The sequence below is a fragment of the Cydia pomonella genome, chromosome 24 (assembly GCF_033807575.1).
Source record: "Cydia pomonella isolate Wapato2018A chromosome 24, ilCydPomo1, whole genome shotgun sequence".
NCBI classification, from domain to species: Eukaryota; Metazoa; Arthropoda; class Insecta; order Lepidoptera; family Tortricidae; genus Cydia; species Cydia pomonella.
The window spans coordinates 8,692,364-8,713,620 of record NC_084726.1 but is presented as its reverse complement, the minus strand read 5'-3'; the positions used below and the strand labels follow the sequence as shown (position 1 = coordinate 8,713,620).

General features: G+C 39.3%; 2 protein-coding genes across 3 annotated transcripts in view; both read left to right on the top strand.

The window, feature by feature from the left end:
* The window catches only part of LOC133530982 (sex peptide receptor), a 521,867-nt gene that overhangs the window by 213,029 nt on the left and 287,581 nt on the right, over positions 1–21,257 (top strand). The gene's annotated exons all lie outside the window — the stretch shown is intronic.
* Positions 6,790–7,900, top strand: LOC133531167 (uncharacterized). 2 transcript variants are annotated; one of them, XM_061869300.1, is made up of 2 exons: positions 6,790–7,560; positions 7,649–7,900. In XM_061869300.1, the coding sequence occupies exon 1, from the start codon at positions 6,821–6,823 to the stop codon at positions 7,502–7,504; it is 684 nt and encodes a 227-aa protein (XP_061725284.1). In that variant the 5' UTR covers positions 6,790–6,820; the 3' UTR covers positions 7,505–7,560; positions 7,649–7,900. The 2 variants fall into 2 exon arrangements, with proteins under 2 accessions (XP_061725284.1, XP_061725283.1); XM_061869299.1 differs by having other exon boundaries at positions 7,646–7,900.

Here is a 21,257-nt window from a genome sequence, read left to right as displayed (position 1 = left end):
GCTAATAAAAAAATTAAAACACATATATATTGTACTCCTCAAACGATATAACTTTTGTTTAACAACTTTTAAAAATTATGTATTTTGTAATTAAAAAATTATTAATATATTCAATGTACACTAAGTAGTCGTGCTAGTCACGCTTTAAAGGTAAAAAAAAATGCAATTTAAAGTTTATACTAAGACGCAACGTTCTTAAAACAGACTACCTACTAGAAATCAAAATACAAGTTATTTTTAAAAGTCTGTTCGGCGACTTTTAAAAATAACTTATATTTTGATTTGTTATCTAAAGGAGTACAATGTTTATCTAAAGGAGTACAGCCTACAGTTTAATTTATTGCTCCTGTTACAGGGCCCACCTGAGATTTAATTTATCTGTGTCTTAATAACATCTTTAGGATATTAAGTGCAAAAGCGAATTATTTCCAGCAATTAAAAATCTCCTTCTATTGTGAAGATATTATCGAATGTTGTTATTATTATAACTCGAAAGTTAAAATAATTAGAATTCTTTATTACTGTCAAAATGAATTTTTTTATGCGGGCCTTAATGCCCTGCTAGTATTCAATAACGTATATTTTCCAAGAGTTGCGTAATATTTGTAAACCTATTTTGGTATATGAAGAAACTTAAATAAATGAGAAACCTATGTTGAGTGATTTCTAAATAATATCCTGTAGGGCTAAGATGGTCGACTCCTTATCATTTGTCACCATGCCTGTCACGTTCTAACAAGTATGTAAGCGCGAAAGTGACGGGCATAGTGACGAGTGATAAAAATGTAACCATTGTTGCCACTGAGTATTTAAACAAATATTTCATTTTAAATTAAGGTGAGGTTTATATGCCTCACTATCCGTAGTACTAAATAAAACAATATTTAAATTAAAAAAACAGTTCTCATTTCAATAAAGGAGATAACGAAGAAGTGAAATCGTTGTAGCTAAGTAGGTTTAATTGAATTCCTAGTAATTGTTCTAGATTCTAGAATTTCACGCCCCGTAGAAAGCTCAAAACGCTATTATTTTTTACACGAGTAACTCCAGCCGTCTACGTTGCGCGATATTAATTAAGTCATTATATTAAAAGTTAACAACCTTATTTTGCTTATTTTATAAGACGATGGTCGATTCTTATTAAAAAAATGTTAAGGTGCCGTGGGTTTTGACATTAGAGGTATTGAAAAATCGTAGCACCTTTTAGGGTGTCCGCTAGAGCAGGCGGGTGCACCTCGCGAGCGCTCGTATGCACCCATTGTAGGTAGAATGCGTAGCACGCGTCCGCGCCAATTAGCGTTACTCATACTATTTTTCGTTAACCCGCTCGCGCCAGCTAGCGGATGCCCTCAGATCATAATACGGTTGCCAAAAAATATGAATAACAAACTTGAGGTTTTTTTTTTCTCTAGTAACTTCATAGTTGCGAATCCTGATTAAACCAATTTCACTCAATGGACAAAATATCACGAACACATATCATAGTTTGTAGTTTTTTTTATATCACGTCGGTGGCAAACAAGCATACGACCCGCCTGATGGTAAGCAGTCACAATAACAACTTTTGTACAAAACAACAATTTATAACATTTTTTGTATAAAAGCTATACCTAAATATTAAAATTTCATCAAAAAATTAGCAAATTTTACTGTTGATCGAACTAATAGATAAGATAGGTAGGAAAATAGATATAATTTAATTGGTATTAATCATACACTGTTAGTTACATTTACTTTTTGTGTTAAAAATTACTTAAAATAACAACGTAAAAAAATTATGTCAACGATCCTGGGCACGCACGAGTGTCTCACTCATTGCTTTGCGAGCTGCGACCTAAACTCACAGCGCCTTAAGGTTTTCATCTTGATATAGTACGATCTTGAGTCGCAGTCGTATTAGGTATCTCACGTTCATGCACCAATAAATGCTAGAGAGGTGTGTAATGACTCGAATTCCGCTGATTGGTATGCGTGAAATGCAACCGAAGGTGGTGCGCGAAAACACTGGCGAAGGGTATAATATCTGAATAAAAAATAAAAACATATTTCTTGGACGTTTGCAGTTAACGCCACGTGACTTGTTAGTCGGAGAAAACTAAAGGAGGTGCAGGACTATATGGCGCATTCCATCACCTTGCCAGCATTAAAAAAAAACAGGCAATTCGAATCATACGGTCTTGCCCAGTGTCCGGTCTTAGTCGAACTCACCTTGCATGATAGTTTTGTTGGCGAACGATCTCGTAGACGATTCTTGATCAACACCTGGTGAGACTCTTGCTGGGTGGCTGGATCAAGGGTCAAAAGCTGAAGTCGGTACTCTTGAACACGGCGCGTATACGAGTATACTTAAGTACGTCGGTTCCACACTCTGCGACCCTGTCTACCAGTACCCTAGGTTAGGTTTTTAATATTGTATTTTATATTTTTGTTCGTAGGTGTTTACATATTGTACTATATTTCATGGTATTAATTACCTAACTTAAGACCGACAAAAAAATACAATTTTTCAATTAGAATCCACCTCGCCGGAAAAAACTGATTAAAATACATTTAATAAGTACTCTTATGAAAAAATAACAACGCAACAACCCTACTGCAGTCTGTTCAAGCACTTTGTAACTGGACTTGGGTCTGGTTGATTAAATTTCTTTGTTGTACTAAACGATGTTTTGACAACCCTCACAAAACTCGTGAAGAATAGTTTTTTATTGAAAAAGAAATAGTTCGCACATCGCTTTGTACATTGAGTTTTCTTTTTTAATAGAACGAAAGAAGAAATTAGGATGAAAACAGTAACTTTTTTAGAAATTTATTGTTTTCCTGTAGATTGAAAGCGTTCGTTTGAATTTATTGATTTCGTTTTAGACGTTTATTGCGTCTTTATTTTCAAATGGAATTAATTACTTAAACTGCATAACTGTTGGGGAGAGACATAAATACAGACATAAATAACTATAGGCAATACCTCAGTAACAAAATATATTATCATATATCTTTAACTGTATAGCTCCTAACAAAATATGCCTACTTTCTTAATTTCATTAAAATATACCTTAAATGTATAGTTTCCGATATTGCTATGTATACCGACATACATACAGACGGACAAACGGACATGACGAATCTTTAAGCTAATTTTGTTACAAAACCGTAAAATTAAAGACTAACAGTAAAAAATTAGACTCTTTTTTATAAATACCTATTTTTATGTACCAAATATAACTGACATTACAGAAGCGTTTAAATTAGTAATAGCAATAACAAACAATAACAAAGAAAACAGGGCTTTATTAAAAAATATAATTGAAGCCTATATACTGTACTTTATTATTTGATTGAGCCCACAATGAAAGTCTTATAAAAAATTATCGGATCAAAATTGTAACAAGGCCCTTCGTACAGTTTTTAAATTGTAATCCTATATGACTATCCAATTGTAAACATAATATGACTATCCAATTGCATGTACATCAATTAATTAATAGTTACAAAGGACTATATGTGTGTTAAAACGGGCTAAAAACCAACAGAGTTGAGAATTAGGTCATTAGATAGGTATTTCTGTGTACTTCATTTCGTTCTATGGGCACCAAGCGGAATTCCATTGCAGAACTAAGATATTTGTATTTCAATCAAAATTACATGACCCTTATTGCCTAGGCAATGGAGTCCACCCGCTGGGCGAGCGCGGCGAATGGCTTGCCGCGCTCGCAGCGGTGCGCGAACATCTACACTGCAGCAATTTATTTACTTACTTGAACTCTATTGCCTAGGTAATAAGGGTGTTGACATTTTGACTAAAATGCAAATATCTCAGTTCTGCAATGGAATTTCGCTTAGTGCCCATAGATTGAAATAAAGAACATAGAAATACCTATCTAATTACCTAACTGTCGTTTTTTTAGTTTTTGGACCAAGCAAATTTCATTCCCAATAAACATAAATACCTCTCTGTGTATTGCACAAAATCGGCTCACGATCACGATCTACTCACAAGTATACCAGCAGGAGCATTGTATATATTGCACGATTCCGAGAAATTTCAGTGTTACCGATGTATTATCCCCAAATGATCAAACGAATCCGGGTTATTCATCTAATGATAGCAACCCTTTATATCCGCTTTGGGCAAAGGCTTAATGGGAAATGTCAGCTGCTATGTTCATTATTATTTACTAACCTTTTCCTGCGACTTTGTCCACGTTCCTAAATAGCTACGTGGCTTTAGGCTGCCCACTCCCTTCATTTGACACTCTTCTATCCTGGTCGGTATCTTCAATTCTGAAGATCGTGACCCTGAATGTTTTCTGTGGTTTCATGGACCAGTTTTCTCCATCTAGCTCGGTTCTCAACTTTCCTTAGAATGGATGAAAAAAGAAAACAAGGGAACATCGTTACATGGTGACACCAACGGCCCTATACACGTGAGTTGTTGAGGTCTCGACCACACTGAATGTCATTTTACCAAACTGTACACAGTAGAAATACCTTTTATAGACAAATGGACAACGACCAAATGTACTTACGTCGAATAGGGAAGTCACATTTGGTACACGGATGGTTCCATTGATGTGGGATGTGGGATCTATGGTCAGAGACCTAAGCTCAGACAAGCCTTTGTTGGACATATATGCCTAAAGCCTTTCAACCGTTTTATGTGACTTACCATAGGTTTTTTTTATGTAATAGGCTGCAAACGAGCAGACAAGCCGCCGGATGGGAAGCAGTCATCGCCGCCCATGGACATAAGCAACATCGGAGGTTACGGTAACCGTGTCGCGACGAACGCGAGCCTCAACAAAATAGCAGGTAAGTCTGTGCCTTAAACAGATTTAATTGTTTATACTGGTAACACTGACAGAACATAAAAAAGGTTTGAACGTATCTTTGTCAGTAGGAGGTAGAAGAGACTTTTCCCCGATGGAACAATGTTCGTAGGGGGAATCAGTTGGACAGAATAAAAGAAAGACCTGCGGGTGTAAATCGGTGAGTGTTAGAAATATAGTTTCATCATTATTTAGATGAGAGAGATGAAGGGATTACTAAGAACGAGAATTAGAATAGAAGCAGCCAAGAATAAGTCAAATGGTTGTGAGTGGACAGGGTCGGGCTATAAGGGGAGTTGTGGAGGCCCGCGGCGGAGAAAGAATCTCCGCCAAACAATCAGAATAGAATATAGATGGTATTAGAATCTAGATCAGAATATAAATCCAGGAATCACTTCATCTCTTACTCTTTAGTACTATGTTGTATATGTTCAGAAGTATCTTGTCGTTATGTCTTGTTTCTACTCAGGCATGGTTTCATACTAGAGTAATAAAGAATATTTACTCTGGTTGGCAACGTTACATAGATATAGACGTCACGACAAATTGGTGGAGATGTTGTGCGAACATATTATTAATAAGCGAAGCATAAGCATGTTCGTTAGAATAAACACCTTTCGTTTTGCTCGGGAGGCTCCGAGGTAAAACGGAGAGGTAACAGAAAGAACGGTGGAGACCTAGAAACTCACAGAACGGTGGAGACCTAGAAACTCACAGAACGGTGGAGACCTAGAAACTCACAGAACGGAGGAGACCTAGAAACTCACAGAACGGTGGAGGCCAAGAAACTCACAGAACGGTGGAGACCTAGAAACTCACAGAACGGTGGAGACCTAGAAACTCACAGAACGGTGGAGACCTAGAAACTCACAGAACGGTGGAGGCCAAGAAACTCATAGAACGGTGGAGACCTAGAAACTTATATACAGATGAGAAGTTGATGTACGTTTACACATCGTTAGAAATGCAAGATGTACAGAGTCCATAGCCTAGGAATCCTAGTTTGGTCTCACAGGAACAGAACGTTTTTTCCTATTTCGTCATTCAGAAGAACCCTATGCTAGGAATCCTAGCTCGGGCTCATTAATATAATATACGGAAGGAAAACAATGACTAGATACAAATAAATGTGTTTTATTTAATTGTGAATTTATTTTATGTATTTACCAGCTAAATAATGTATTTTGAAGTGATGAAATATACTAAACTCAAATGAGCAGCGTACATGTCACAGATGTCGGAGAGTGTGAAATCTGCTTAAAACCTCGATAAGAGTTGTAGGCGAAAAAACGCCTCATGCTCGTTATGGTGGCAGCAGTGTAATGGTTTGTTCTTGTTAGCATAAATTTATCCGAACTAGTACTAAGCAACTGTCATCGGCCTATTTAGAAATTAAGGGTTTTGTTATTGGTTATTAATGCCAATTACGAAATGACATATGGATTTGTAAATGGAAACGTACTTGTCAGCTTTGGCGCTCTTTTAATCTAAGAATAACTTCAGTCGGTTACTTTGTATAAAAATGTTTGGTCTGAAGTTAGAGTATGAATGTTCGCAATCGCAATAAAAGGTATCTGAAAAAAGAAAAAACTTGGTATGGCTAAATGGCTGATTAATATTGTTTGTAAGCGAAATTTTCGAAGGATACCATTGCAAGTGTGTTTAGATTAGTGTTTCTTGTATGTAATCCTGTTGTGAAAGTGCAACGAGTATACTTTACCACAGAAGATACACTGTGCTGTAGTTCTACTGTGTATAAACAAAGCAAGGATATAAACGTAAGTTTTTTCTTAAAGTTTCTTACCAGAATCCAGTTACCACGCCAATTTGGCAAAACGTATTTACGTAATGTGTGATGTTGTTTACTTGTGTAGTACTACACCGAAGTAGTTCAAATAGTATCTTGTTTAAATTCTAAAAAATTGAGTCTGTAGGACCCAGTAATGATTCTGCTTAGAGAAAATCTAGTAGAGGGATGGAAGAAGGGAAGAATTATGCTAGAAGAATTGAAAAGAATGTTTCTGGGACAATACCTTTGCAGTCTACGTGAAAGGTACCAACACTCACACAAGGAACCCCGAGTCAAAACTAATCGTAGCCCTCATATTGGTGATATAGTCCAAATTAAGGGAGACTCGAAAAACAGGGAGAACTGGAAGGTAGGAAAAATCATCAGTTTGGAACGAGGAGCCGATGGAGAATGCAGAGTTGCAAAGGTCAATGTTGAAGGAAAGGAATTTATAAGATCAATAGGTCACTTATATCCATTAGAGGTGGAAGAGGCTAGACTAGAAGATTCAGGAACAGAAGAAAGAATTCAAGTAAATCCAGATGTACTGGAGGCAGAGGAATCTTCACTACAGGGAAGCACAGAGATATCTGAAATAGAATCCAGATATCCTGAAAGGGAATCAACAGAACAGATGACACTAGAAACTGCAGTGGAGGATGATGTTAGATTTGAGACCAATGGTTTAGGCAAAATACTCACTCCCGAAGAACTGATCCAGGAAAATGGTATTGGAGAGCAGGGTAAAGTGGTGTCTGAAGGTGATGAAGACGTAGAGAGAGTAGAAACTGTGTCAGATGTCAATGAAGGAAGAAGTAGAAGAGCAGCGGCGGTCCGGGCGAGAGAAAAGATTGCCCAATGGACGAGCCAGCTGATAGCCCTGCTATAGAAACTCACGGCCGTTGGGGAGTGTCGCGACGAACGCGAGCCTCAACAAAATAGCAGGTAAGTCTGTGCCTTAAACAGATTTAATTGTTTATACTGGTAACACTGACAGAACATAAAAAAGGTTTGAACGTATCTTTGTCAGTAGGAGGTAGAAGAGACTTTTCCCCGATGGAACAATGTTCGTAGGGGGAATCAGTTGGACAGAATAAAAGAAAGACCTGCGGGTGTAAATCGGTGAGTGTTAGAAATATAGTTTCATCATTATTTAGATGAGAGAGATGAAGGGATTACTAAGAACGAGAATTAGAATAGAAGCAGCCAAGAATAAGTCAAATGGTTGTGAGTGGACAGGGTCGGGCTATAAGGGGAGTTGTGGAGGCCCGCGGCGGAGAAAGAATCTCCGCCAAACAATCAGAATAGAATATAGATGGTATTAGAATCTAGATCAGAATATAAATCCAGGAATCACTTCATCTCTTACTCTTTAGTACTATGTTGTATATGTTCAGAAGTATCTTGTCGTTATGTCTTGTTTCTACTCAGGCATGGTTTCATACTAGAGTAATAAAGAATATTTACTCTGGTTGGCAACGTTACATAGATATAGACGTCACGACAAACCGCTTACGATCAGGCAAATCTTTCACTTCTGTGATACAGATGTCGCAATAAAACACGCAAACAACTAGTTGGCAGTAAATGTAGTAGACTGATATTGATATTCAGCTATAATCAAAATAAAATCTCCACTATCATTTGTTCTCATCTACACTAAAGAGCAATGGTAAAGGGGTTGTTGCGAATGCAACTTATTATTGTATAAAAATATTCCCAATGCAGAAACTAAACGCAGCCGTCGGGCTCGGCTAGTATTTGGAGGCTTTTCAAAAGCACCAATAGGAACGCTCCACATATTTTGTAATGTGGCCAATTAGAGGCACCTAAATTTATTGACCATGCATATTCTAACATACACAATAACATGATTTGCGATGTAACTTGTAAAGAAATGTACCTGTCAGATCACTTGAGTGTAAATGTAATCATAAATACAAAATTCAGTTTTTAACAGTTTTGGAAAGAACCCTTGTAAACCAGTACCATTTGTAAAATTATAACACTTCACTACAAACCGAAGTTTTACTCGAGTCGTCGTGATCGTGACCTGCACGGCGGATACAGGGGTCAATTTCCATATATTATAATAACGTGATTCATTTTGGTTGTTTTACAGTGTAGTTTAGACACACAAAGCAATCAGTTAGCCAACGGCGCAACAAATTTGTCTTTAGCGTCAAAGGAGCTACCGGTAGTACCGGTTACCACCTAAAAGGACCGGAACGCCTTGATTCTCTTCCTACAGTATTAACAGCAACAATCTGACCAATATTGGATCTTATGTTATTGCAATAGAGTTCACAAATTGTCAGTTAACAGTGACGATGGTGCGTCTTTTCAATCCAATGACGGAAAGGCTTAAGCAACGTGCTTTGCCGTACACAATAGGCTTTTTTTAGCACAAGTCAAGCCTTTCGTTAGGCAAGCATATGAATTATTTAGCAGGTCTAGGAGCCTTTGGCCAAGATGCTGTTCGCTTAGGCTTTATTCGGGTCTTCACGAAGCTAAAGTTGCCTAAGGTTGTCTGGAAGAGATCGCTTACAGCGATAAGACCACCTGTTGCTACATTTCTTTACATTGTAAATCTGTTTTTTAAATTTGTTTTCTTTGTGGTGCAATAAAGAATATTTACTATTACTATTACTAAAGTACTGATGCCAGGAGGTGTATTACTCGTAGATGGCGTTATCTATGTCGTGTTTCTATTTCCTTGTAAACAGTTTTGACCGTACCACGCTTATTGCATAATGTACAGTAAGCTGCAGAGATAACTGGCCCCGCTGCAGACAATTGAGCTGAAACTTCAAATACATTATGTGAGTTGGGTGACAATGCAATATTCTGGTATCATCGAGCTGATCTGATGATGGACACAGATGGTGGCCATAGGAAATCTGTGATTAAACAACGCAACCGTGTGTGTGTTTGTTATAATTGTCTCGATAAGTATTAGTTGTCTGTTGAAAGAAAAGTATACACACAGCCATGGCGGCAAGCTTTCATGAAAGCTAGTATAAAAAAAGATTTTTTGGCAAAATAATATTATATACCGAGTCTCAGTTTTAAACTCAGTGAGTGTAGGCTCAGTAACCCTGCCTATGAAGCCGATGGTCCTGAGTTCGAATTGTGGTAAGGGCATTTATTTGTGTGATGAGCACAGATATTTGTTCCTGAGTCATGTACAGTCACGTCTAAAACCATCGACACGACCGAAGTGCCAAAAATATGTTTATACGACCTTATGGCTCATATATTAGGGTAGTGTGTACATATTTTGGCACTTTGTCCGTATCGATATTTTTAGACGTGACCGTACATAGTACCAGGATAGTACAAGCTTTGCTTAGTTTGGGGCTAGATCGATCTGTGTAAGATTGTCCGCAAATATTTATTTATTTATTTTATTTCCAGTTCCATCACCGACCGTTTAAAACCGCTACAAAATAAGAATGAATGAAGGAAACTTTCTTATTAGCGCAAGGAAAACGGGAAAACCATTTCAAAGATAACATTTGAATAAAGAAGATAAACAAAAACTTATAATACAGAGATAAAAAGTCGCGTTTCTTTCCTTTTTGTGACAACCAACGTTAAGCTCGCATAATGAAAATGGCTCTTAAAGTTATACATCGGGGTCTTAGTCCCTGAAAAAAGGTTGAGATTTACCATTTAAAGTTGTTAATATCATCTCGCTTTGTATGGTAGGGCACAGCACAGCAGATGTCATTCCAGATCAAGAGCAGAGCCCAACTGGGGAAGTACCTCCACCTTACAGAAAACCGCGCCGTCTGGTGTAGTTGGTAGTGACCCTACCCATTAAGCCGATGGTCCCGGGTTCAAATTCTGGTAAGAGCATTTATTTGTGTGACGAGCATAGAATCATAGATATTTGTTCCTGAGTAATGAGTGTTTTCTATGTATTTAAGAATTTATATATTATATATATATCATTGTCTAAGTACCCACAACACAAGCCTTATTGAGCTTACTGTGGGACTTAGTTCATTTGTGTAAGAATGTCCTATAATATCTATTCATTTATATGTCTATGTTCGACATTGGTATTCATTGCTACTAATTGTTATACAACACAATATGTTGTGTTGAGTCAGCTCTATTTTCTAACTTTTTTAAAACTCTCGTAAATAATATTATTTATCACTTCCGTAATGTATTTTTTATTTTTATAATTCTGTCCTTTTTTTTGTTCGTATAATATTCGTAAATATGTTGAATTCATTATACGTACTCTCTAGTTAGCAATGTATCTAATATTGCTTGCAAGTTCTTACATTGGGGCTTTACATTACACTGCTTACTTTTAAAATTACGTACTTCATAATTCCAATTTGCACTTATTAACATATTCTTTTAATATTTGCTCAGACGTGAAAGCACGTTGTATTCAACAACAGTTTTTGCAAATGGCCGTTCTTGGTTTGTAAGATTTAATTAAAACAAGTTACCATTTTGTATTTTTGCTCTTCTTTTTCTGATTTTCTTTTATAATTGCTTTCAGAGCTGAGTTGTGACATCTAGTTATGAAGAAGTAATGTTCTACGTCATTATTTTAGACGCTAACTTTCTATTAATATCTCTGCCCTCTTAAAATGTTACTAGGCTCAGAAACCGGTTAATTTCCAAACCGTTATGATATACCGCGCGCAAAACCTTTTAAATTTTGGTTTCGTTCGTAAAACCGATTTTTAGGAGAATATTTCCATAAAGTTCTTCTCAGATTAGCCGGTTTTGAACAATAAAAACCAATTTTTTCCTACGTCGGTGTCTTTGTTTACGCGAAACATCACCAGGCCAGCCAGACGTCTCGTCGCTCTTCGAATAAACCGGTTTATTTCAGCCTCTGAACAAAATGGATAAAAATTCAATATAAAAACGATAATTTTTGCGCTAACCGCTTGAAAGGAAATACCAGCTGAGCCTCTTCTCGAATTTGGGAATTTTAGGTAAATATCTCCGTCGCGCTGACGGAACCGGCTCCTTAAATTAGTGTGATAAGGACAACTGCAGCTTAGGCAGATATTCATGCGTAAAAATCTCAGAAATCGAGGTCTTGTTCTTGACAATTTTCCTCCTCCAAAACTTAACTAATCGTAACGAAATATTGGAAAAGTATTAAGAAAAAAATTATCTGTGTCTGACCGATTTGATTTTTGCGTTTATTGTTGCTGATTTTGTATGCTAGGCGTCTGTTTACGGCGCATTTATTTGGCCTTTTTTAGCGCTGTTTGAAGTAACCTCGTTCTTATAAAAACAAGATATCAAAAAAGCAAAACCTACAGACATAAGAACTGGTAATATTGAACCCATTATAAAAAAAAAAAACATCTAGGGCCAAAATCCAGACAGGAAAATGTCGAGAACGTTAGTATGGAAAAATTACCACTAATATTTCCTTACCTCCTGGTCACTTATTTCTGATGGTTTTCCAAATAAATAAAATAAAAGTTCCTAAATATAATAATAGGTATGTGGTACACTCTACACTAATTTCACGAACTTGGCAGTTTTTGTACCAGACTTTCTCAGATCCGCCATTATTCTTTTCACGGTCCAATAACCCGCATTGTAAAAAGCTAGGCAAGTTCTAACTAAATTGATTCGAAGTGACGAAAAGTCTGCGCGTGATGTGAATAAAAAGTGTAGAAATATTATATTTCAGCTTTGTTGTACTCTGACTGTAGATAGAACAATTTTCTAAGCTAGGTTTTTTAAGTAAGAAGTAGTAAGAACTAAGGATGAAGTTGCCTATGTGGCGCATTATCAAGACTGCATGCGCACATCACTATTCGCAAACCCGTCCAGGCGACAGCGGGGCGAAGAAGACGCGCGGAGGGAACCTACACGGAGCCTCAGAGCGCATCCGATCGCCTTCCACGCCGCACCTGTGCCGCTCTGCCCCGCCGCTCGCGCTTACGCAAACGCAACCTATCGCTTCGCTCGCTATAGCATTATTCATTGCGCTTTTGTAGATTTTAATATTATAGTTTATATTTATACGTGGAGTTCGTGTTTGATTTAACTATCATATAGATAAGAACACCACATTGGTGACCCGAGAGTGCTTACAGACCGCGGGAAATTTTATCGCGTTATAATTATGAGCGAGGATGGTAACGGCGCGGGCACGGCGCCGCCGCCTCGGTCGGTCGACGATTTTGCTGATGCACAAGTTGGCGCGCCGGTGGCCGTTAACCGCGTGGCAATTCGATTGCCGCCATTTTGGCCGGACGACCCCGAAGTCTGGTTTGGACAAGCAGAGGCGCAGTTTCACGTGTCAGGTATTAAGGACGACGCCACGAAATTTTATTGCGTCGTTGCACAACTCGATCACAGGTATGCCAAAGAGATTAAAGGTATTATTAAGAATCCCCCAGCTACTGCAAAGTACCCAAAGTTAAAGGCTGAATTAACTAAGTACCTGTGTGTTTCCCGTCAGCAACAGATTACCCAGGTGCTGTCTAATGAGGAACTGGGGGATCGTAAGCCCTCACAATTTCTGCACCATTTACAGCATTTGGCTGACGGCGGAATGAACGACGAGTTTATGAAAAGTATGTGGATGAAAAGGCTACCGACGCATGTTCAACCTATTTTAATTTCGCAGGCCTCAGCTAGTTTGGAGGAGCTAGCAGATCTCGCCGACAGAATTTGCGAGGCCACGTCACCGTCGCCGCCATTACACGTTGCGGCCGCGACGTCCGATTTCGGCGGGTTATTGAAACGCATCGACGACCTGACACGTGCACAGTCCGAGATGACTAAGCAAATTGCGCAAATGTCCATGCATCAAGGCCGAGGGCGCTCAACATCTCGTCGAGGAGGCAACGCGAGATCGAGGAGCAGGGGTCGGAGCCGAAGTAGAACTGCAGGTACGTGCTGGTATCATTCTATTTTTGGTGAAAAAAGCGAAGAAATGCACTACCCCCTGCAACTACTCGTCGGGAAATGCAAACGGCTGTCAGTAAATGCGGCGACTGATTGCCGCGCCACAAGCCGCCTCTTCATAACCGACAAAAGGTCTAAAATGCAGTTCCTAATTGATACCGGTTCCGACCTCTGCGTGGTGCCACGTGGGAGTTGGCCCGATGGCAAACCGACTGAGTACAGCCTCACCGCTGCCAACGGCACTCCTATTCAGACATTTGGAACCGTCACGCTGCATCTTGACCTAGGCCTACGGCGGGATTTCGTGTGGAACTTCGTGGTAGCCAGTGTTGGCAAGCCCATCATTGGAGCTGATCTCCTCGCACACTATGGGTTGCTCGTGGACTGTCAGGACGGTAGATTATTAGATAAGCTCACTCTTCTCTCCACAGCAGCGATACGGATGAAATGTGACATCTCCAGCATTAAGACGATTTCCGGTGACAGCGAGTACCACGCCCTGCTTTCAAAGTACTCGCAACTTACCAAACCGTCAGGCATCACACGTCAAGTGAAGCATAACACCGTTCATTTTATCCGTACCTTACCTGGCCCTCCAGTATTTTCCAGACCACGCCGCCTGGCTCCTGATAGACTGAAGGTGGCCAAAGAACAGTTCGAAGAGATGGTTAGAGATGGCACCGCTCGTCGCTCCGATTCACCCTGGGCTTCTGCGCTTCATCTCGCTCCAAAGAAGGACGGCTGGAGACCTTGCGGAGACTACCGCGCGCTTAACGCGCGAACAATTCCGGACAGGTACCCCATTAGGCATATTGAAGACTATGCTCACAGTTTGGCAGGCTGCAGTATTTTCTCTAAAATTGATTTGGTCAAAGCTTATAACCAGATCCCGGTCTTTCATGAAGACATTGCCAAGACTGCTATAACCACACCGTTCGGACTTTTCGAGTTTCCTTTTATGTCTTTTGGCCTAAGAAATGCAGGACAGACCTTCCAGCGTTTTCTCGACGAAGTACTTCGCGACATGGATTGCTGCTATTCTTATATCCATGATATTTTGGTATATTCCAGAAGCCACAGCGAACACCTAGAGCACCTGGAGCAGGTTTTCAAACGCCTAGCAGAGTACGGCCTGCTTATCAACGAGAGGAAGTGCGTCTTCGGTCAGAGCGAGGTAACCTTCCTGGGTTTCCACATATCGGAGCAAGGTACACGCCCTCTGGATACCAGAATCGAAGTCATCCGAGATTTCCCTCCCCCGAAGACTGTAAGCGGCCTACGCAGGTTCTTAGGCATATTAAATTTTTATAGGCGTTTCATCCCACACGCTGCTGAAGAGCAAGCACCACTTCATGACCTGCTAGCCGGTCCAAAAGTCAAGGGCTCGCATCCCATCAGTTGGACTCCTGAACTTCTCCAGGTCTTCGCCAGCTGCAAAGCAAGTATCGTTAGATGTACCCTTCTCGCTCACCCAGTAATGAATGCACCACTGGCTCTCGTATGTGACGCCTCAAACTCAGCCTTGGGCTCGGTGCTTCAGCAATTGGTGGACAAAGATTGGCAGCCACTGGCATTTTTCTCAAAGAAGATGAACAAGGCCCAGTCTCGTTATAGCGCTTACGACAGGGAACTTCTCGCAGTGTACGAAAGCGTCAAGCATTTCAGGTTCATGGTTGAAGGCAGGCATTTTGTGATCTACACCGACCATAAACCAATCACATTTGCATTCCAGCAGAGAGACCGTCACTGTTCACCTCGCCAGTTAAATCAGCTCGATTTCATCTCGCAATTCAGCACCGATATCAGACACATATCTGGTAAGGATAACATTACAGCAGATGCCCTTTCTCGTATCGAGGCCATTTCGAAACCACCAGACGTGGAGACCCTGGCTCGTATGCAGAAAGCAGATCCTGAGATGCAACAGCTACTAGACCCTAACAATTTCTCCATCAATCTCAAGGAAGTCCAAGTACCAGGCACCCTCATCACGTTGGTCTGCGACGTCTCACAGTCTAGGCCTCGTCCCTACGTACCACGCGAGCTACGACGGCAGGTTTTCGACGCCATACACTGTCTGAGTCATCCAGGTGTGAAGACAACAACCAAGCTGGTCACGGAAAGGTACATCTGGCCCAACGCACGGAAAGATTGCCGTGCCTGGACCCAAGCCTGCATCGCGTGCCAAACGTCGAAGGTACAGCGTCACACCTCTTCTCCACTCGGGCAGTTCGCGCTTCCTGGTGAGAGATTCAGCCACGTGCACATCGACCTAATAGGACCTCTCCCACCTTCACACGACTTCAGATACTGTTTCACAGCTATAGACAGGTTCACACGCTGGCCCGAAGTACTGCCACTTCATGATATCACCGCCGAGTCGGTGGCAAAGGCACTATGTGAAACATGGGTCTCGAGATTTGGTTGCCCGCAGGTTATTACAACTGATCAAGGACGCCAGTTTAATTCACAACTTTTTCAGGCGTTGACGCGCCTCTGCGGCGTACACCTGCGCCACACAACGGCGTATCATCCTGCGGCGAACGGGATCGTGGAACGTCTCCACCGCACCCTCAAGACCGCCATCATGGCCCACGACGAAAAGAGCTGGACTGACGTGCTCCCCGTCGTTTTGCTGGGGCTGCGGACGGCTTGGAAGGCGGACCTGCGGTGCTCGGCTGCGGAGATGGTTTATGGTGAGCCATTACGGATCCCGGGTGAGTTCTTCAATTCTAACACACACCCTCACAACATGTTGCAGCCATCCGACTTCGTGTCACGGCTTAAAGAGCACATTACTCACCTTAAACCGCAGCCGGCATCTCATCACACACCAAAGTCGATTTTTGTACACGAGGATCTCAAAACAGCACCATATGTTTTCATTCGCAAGGACGCCGTCCGCCGTTCCTTGGAAAAGCCTTACACTGGACCACACAAAGTACTCTCAAGAACTGATAAAACAATTACAGTAGAATCGAATAGAGGACCTGTGACAGTTTCAATAGATAGAGTAAAGCCAGCTTTCACTTTAGCCGAAAGAGACACTCGTCAGCAAGCTGCTGCCCCGTCTTCCGATGCTCAGCAGGAAGATCCTGTTAGGAAAACACGTTCTGGTCGCATTGTCAGATTTCCTAATTATTTTTCCGCAGATGGACCTTAGTACTCCCAGGGGGGTGATGTGGCGCATTATCAAGACTGCATGCGCACATCACTATTCGCAAACCCGTCCAGGCGACAGCGGGGCGAAGAAGACGCGCGGAGGGAACCTACACGGAGCCTCAGAGCGCATCCGATCGCCTTCCACGCCGCACCTGTGCCGCTCTGCCCCGCCGCTCGCGCTTACGCAAACGCAACCTATCGCTTCGCTCGCTATAGCATTATTCATTGCGCTTTTGTAGATTTTAATATTATAGTTTATATTTATACGTGGAGTTCGTGTTTGATTTAACTATCATATAGATAAGAACACCACACCTATTTTTATGGTTCCGTACCTCAAAAGGAAAAAACGGTTATCTTAATGAATGAATGAATGATAGAATGAATGACTTAATACTTTATTGCGATAAACATGGTAGGTATACATAAGATGGTAGGTACATTATTGTTTAGTAGCAATACATGTTTAGCCAATAAGTTACTTAGTTTAAATTACTTAAGTGATTTTTGTAATGCGTATATTTCAAACACGACTACACAGATTGTCAAGCATTTTTTATTTATTTTGTAAAAAATATTAACAGGTTTCATTTATTATATTATAGAATATTTAGTTGTTATTTTCATTAGACGGGAAAAAATAATAAGAAAATTTTACAATATACTTAATATTTTGGCCGCCATTTTTTATTTATTGAGCGGAAATACATACATTTATTTATTTATAAAAAAAAAATACGAAAATACCATATCTTTTCGTAACTCAGAGGAACTTCTTTAAAACGTAAGATGAAATTGCAATTATAGAAAACAAATTTTATAGAAAAAGAAAATACAAGAAAACAAAACTCGGCCCTGTTATAAAAGTCAGTGCAACTTCTTTGCATTTAATTATCACGTAATGAGTTCAAAACTTTCACTTTGTTTTTAAATAATATTAAAACCCTTGACAATCAACACCTCCAATTTCACAAAGATGCTTAACATCAATACTGTGTTGAAACTGTTGATGTCTCTTGCTCATTATTTATAAAATATACTTTGTCTAAATATTTTCTCTTTACATTCTAATTAGGCAAATAATCTTTTTTGTGCCACATTTTTCTTTGTGAAAAGGTATTACGGCTTGGTTTTCTCTGAACATAATTTATGCAAATATTCTAATCTGATCAATTTTTCCCGCTAAGACTGTGTCACACTCACAGACAACACACCTACCTACTAGATGTAGCATGAGTCGACCACCATGTACTTATTTGGCGCTCATCCAGTGACGGAATATATATGTCGGCGGGCGATCATAATATCCGCCAGATCATGAAAATCCTAGACATATCGTGAAACGTTAAAACCATTTTCTCGTTCCGTGAGTTGACGTCTCCAAAATGGGGTTAGAATAGAACTAACCCCATTTTGAAGATAATCAATGATTTATTTTTATTTGATAAGGCCCAAAAGCACGTACACTTGCCTTAGGGCCAGTTTACATATTGATTAGTGTTTAATATGGGTTTATACATTTGCTACTAAACGTAAGTAGTTTCTCGGACGGTCGATATTCGAAATGTCATTGATATTTCAATTTCATTTCTTTATTATTTATTGATGCCTATTTTTTCATTATAGAATTTCAATTGAAATATGAATATGATAGTATTTATTGACAATATCAAAATACATAATGGATATATACAGATGATTACTATAACTAGCTTATATCTAAAATAGGCCCTTGAGCCATTGTACCAAGGATGCTGGCGGCATTTCCTTGTTGTATCGCAATACTGATACGTTGTGCGAGGAAGCCGCCAGCTCTTCGGTCACCGTTACGTCAACCAGACGTTTCGCGATTTCTGCAAATAAATATGAATTACTTTTTACAAAAAAAATACTATGCCATACACCGAAGTTAACAGAGTTAAAAAAAACACCGTGTATATGTCAATCATCTTGCGGAGGGCATTTCAATCACAATATTTTACGTGGTGAAGCCGCATGGAGTGTTTACAGCAGTCGTTCGCGGCACAATTTATTCCCATGGGTTCATTTTTGAGCTCTAAGGGCCTAGGCAAGATGACAATCGTTTGCAGAAACGAAACGCTATTGCCTTACTACCACTCTTTCATATTAATGCGATAGAGACAAGATAGCTTATAGTTCTTTATCTCTACGAACAAATTGTCAGCTTGGCTAGGCCCGCTCGTTAGACTTCTATTAGTTATTCTACTTCGTTACGCTCACATGATAAATTTTTAGTATGAGAAATTATTTAGTATTTTTTTTTTCATTTCGGTTGCGAATTAAGTTTACTGCTTGTACTCAATCTATAGGGATAAACATATTTAAATATTCCATTGTAATAATAATCATCCGACGACCGGTTATGACGACCGGTCTGGCCTAGTGGGTAGTGACCCTGCCTATGAAGCCGATGGTCCCGGGTTCAAATCCTGGTAAGGGAATTTATTCGTGTGATGAGCATGGATATTTGTTCCTGAGTCATGGGTGTTTTCTATGTATTTAAGTATTTATAAATATTTATTGACCGAAGCGTAGCGTAGGTCTACGTTTTGACTCGCGCAATCTGCTTTCGTATGTCCGGATGTTCTCCTCTACAGGTCGCAATTCTCAACCGATTCGCGTGAAATTTTGCGACCATATTCTATGATCAAATAGAATTTTTTTGTCGATCCAGTTTTTGGAATTTTTTCAAAATGGCGGAGTCATGGTACGTCGCGCCTAAACAAATAGCCGTATCGATATCATAAAAGTTTCCTCCTTATGAGACATGGTTACAGAGTGATTTGCGAAAAATTCAGATATTTTAGAACGCTGGTTTAGGGGGTATTTAGATATTTAGATTTTACTCGAGAATAAGTAGCCTAATTTCACCGTATCATATATATCCATTCGTGGCTCAATTGTAATACACTAGCTTTACAATCATGAGGTTCCGGGCTCAAATCCCTAACATTGAAATCTTATTTGTTTTTTTTTTTATGCTCTTGAATTTCCAATTTTTTATTGACTAAGCTTTGTAACAGGGAGAGAGAAGAGGACCCTGGATCTATTCCCTGAATTGTAACATTTTGTATTTTTATTGTATTTAAATTTCGTATTGTTGATCAAGCGAGCACGAAGCGCGAGCAAAGCGTATTCGTTTCAGTTTTATTGTCTGAACTTTTTTTTACAGCCGTTAAAGTTCAAGGGGACGGACAGTAGCGCAGGCGAAAACGGGTTCATGTTTAAAAAAAATCTGAGCAGTTTTTGTATTTGGATTAATTTATCAACTTTGGCTTTGCTATAGAGACGTAGTTGTAGATTGGAATATTGATATTATATTAGGAATAGAAGTTTAAACGTAGATGTATGTTATATTGTTTTATTAAAAAAAAATTATTTATCATAGCTAAAAGAGGGAAACGGTTTTCTAGCATATTTCCTGCGTGCAGTCGCCGCAGAAAGTTTCGGTACGGTTCGTGGCATTCTTTTAGAAAATTTAGGTGCATATAGATTACTAAGAGCCAGCGATGCTTGCTATAATCTTGTCTACAAAAATTCAGGGCACAAATTTGCAGGAACACATTATATATCTTCTGTTGATATTTTAGTCAAGGTATTCGATGTAGCAAAATGATGTTTTAGTGGATTAAATTGCCAAATCCTATAGAGATAAAACACTACAGAGTGAAGCTCTGATGGCCCTTCTTCTGCCGACGAAGATGGAGGTGGTTCTACTTTTACCATTCAGGGGATGACCGACTAACTGTGGGCGTTTGGAAACGGGAAAGGGAGTATTTTCTCTTTTCTTCCCATTTTGTAGGCGTTGGCAAAGAGAATTTGAAATGGAGGTGGATTGTCAAACAAAATTTTGTGGCTACAGTAAAATTGCTGCTATATCTTTCGACACATGATAAAAATTTGTAGAACGCCATTTGACTTTCCTTTCCTTGATGATCTTTTTGATCCTTATTCGTTTACTAATATATGTTATAATTGTTAAAGACCTAAAGTGGCGCCATCTAATAGATTAAAGGCCAAATGTTTGACAGCATCGTTTCGAGCGATGGCACCATAACGTTCCAAAAGTTTTAATCATGTGTCCAAAGATGGCAGTAAATTTACGTGTCTACAAAGTTTTCTTAGTTAATAATTAATGAAAACTCCTTTTCCGTGCGGGCTTTTTAAATTCAACTCCACTCAAATACGAAAAAGTATCTATAAAAAATTAAGAGCAATTAACATTATTTAGAGGTCGCTATAAATGAAACAATACTGCTATACAAAATAGTATGAAAATTAATTGACCCATCAATAATTCTGCTTTCGAAATGTCTTTAAGGGCTCTTTATTCATTTTATTTATTATTTATAAGTACCTATGCTAAAAAAGATGGCGATCGTTTTTTTAGGTAACTTTGCATTTTTTTATTTGTATGAGGATATTGCAAATCACAAAATCATAGCGACCACCTAATCATTCGCAAATGAGTTCAAATTTGGCACATAGATTACTGTTCTATAAAGGGAGCCATGTGAAGATAAAATCCTTTCAACTTTTTTCTACAT

Bases quoted from the DNA above. Each gene is read 5' to 3' on its own strand.
- LOC133531167 (XM_061869300.1), top strand. From the start codon at position 6,821: ATGCTAGAAGAATTGAAAAGAATGTTTCTGGGACAATACCTTTGCAGT.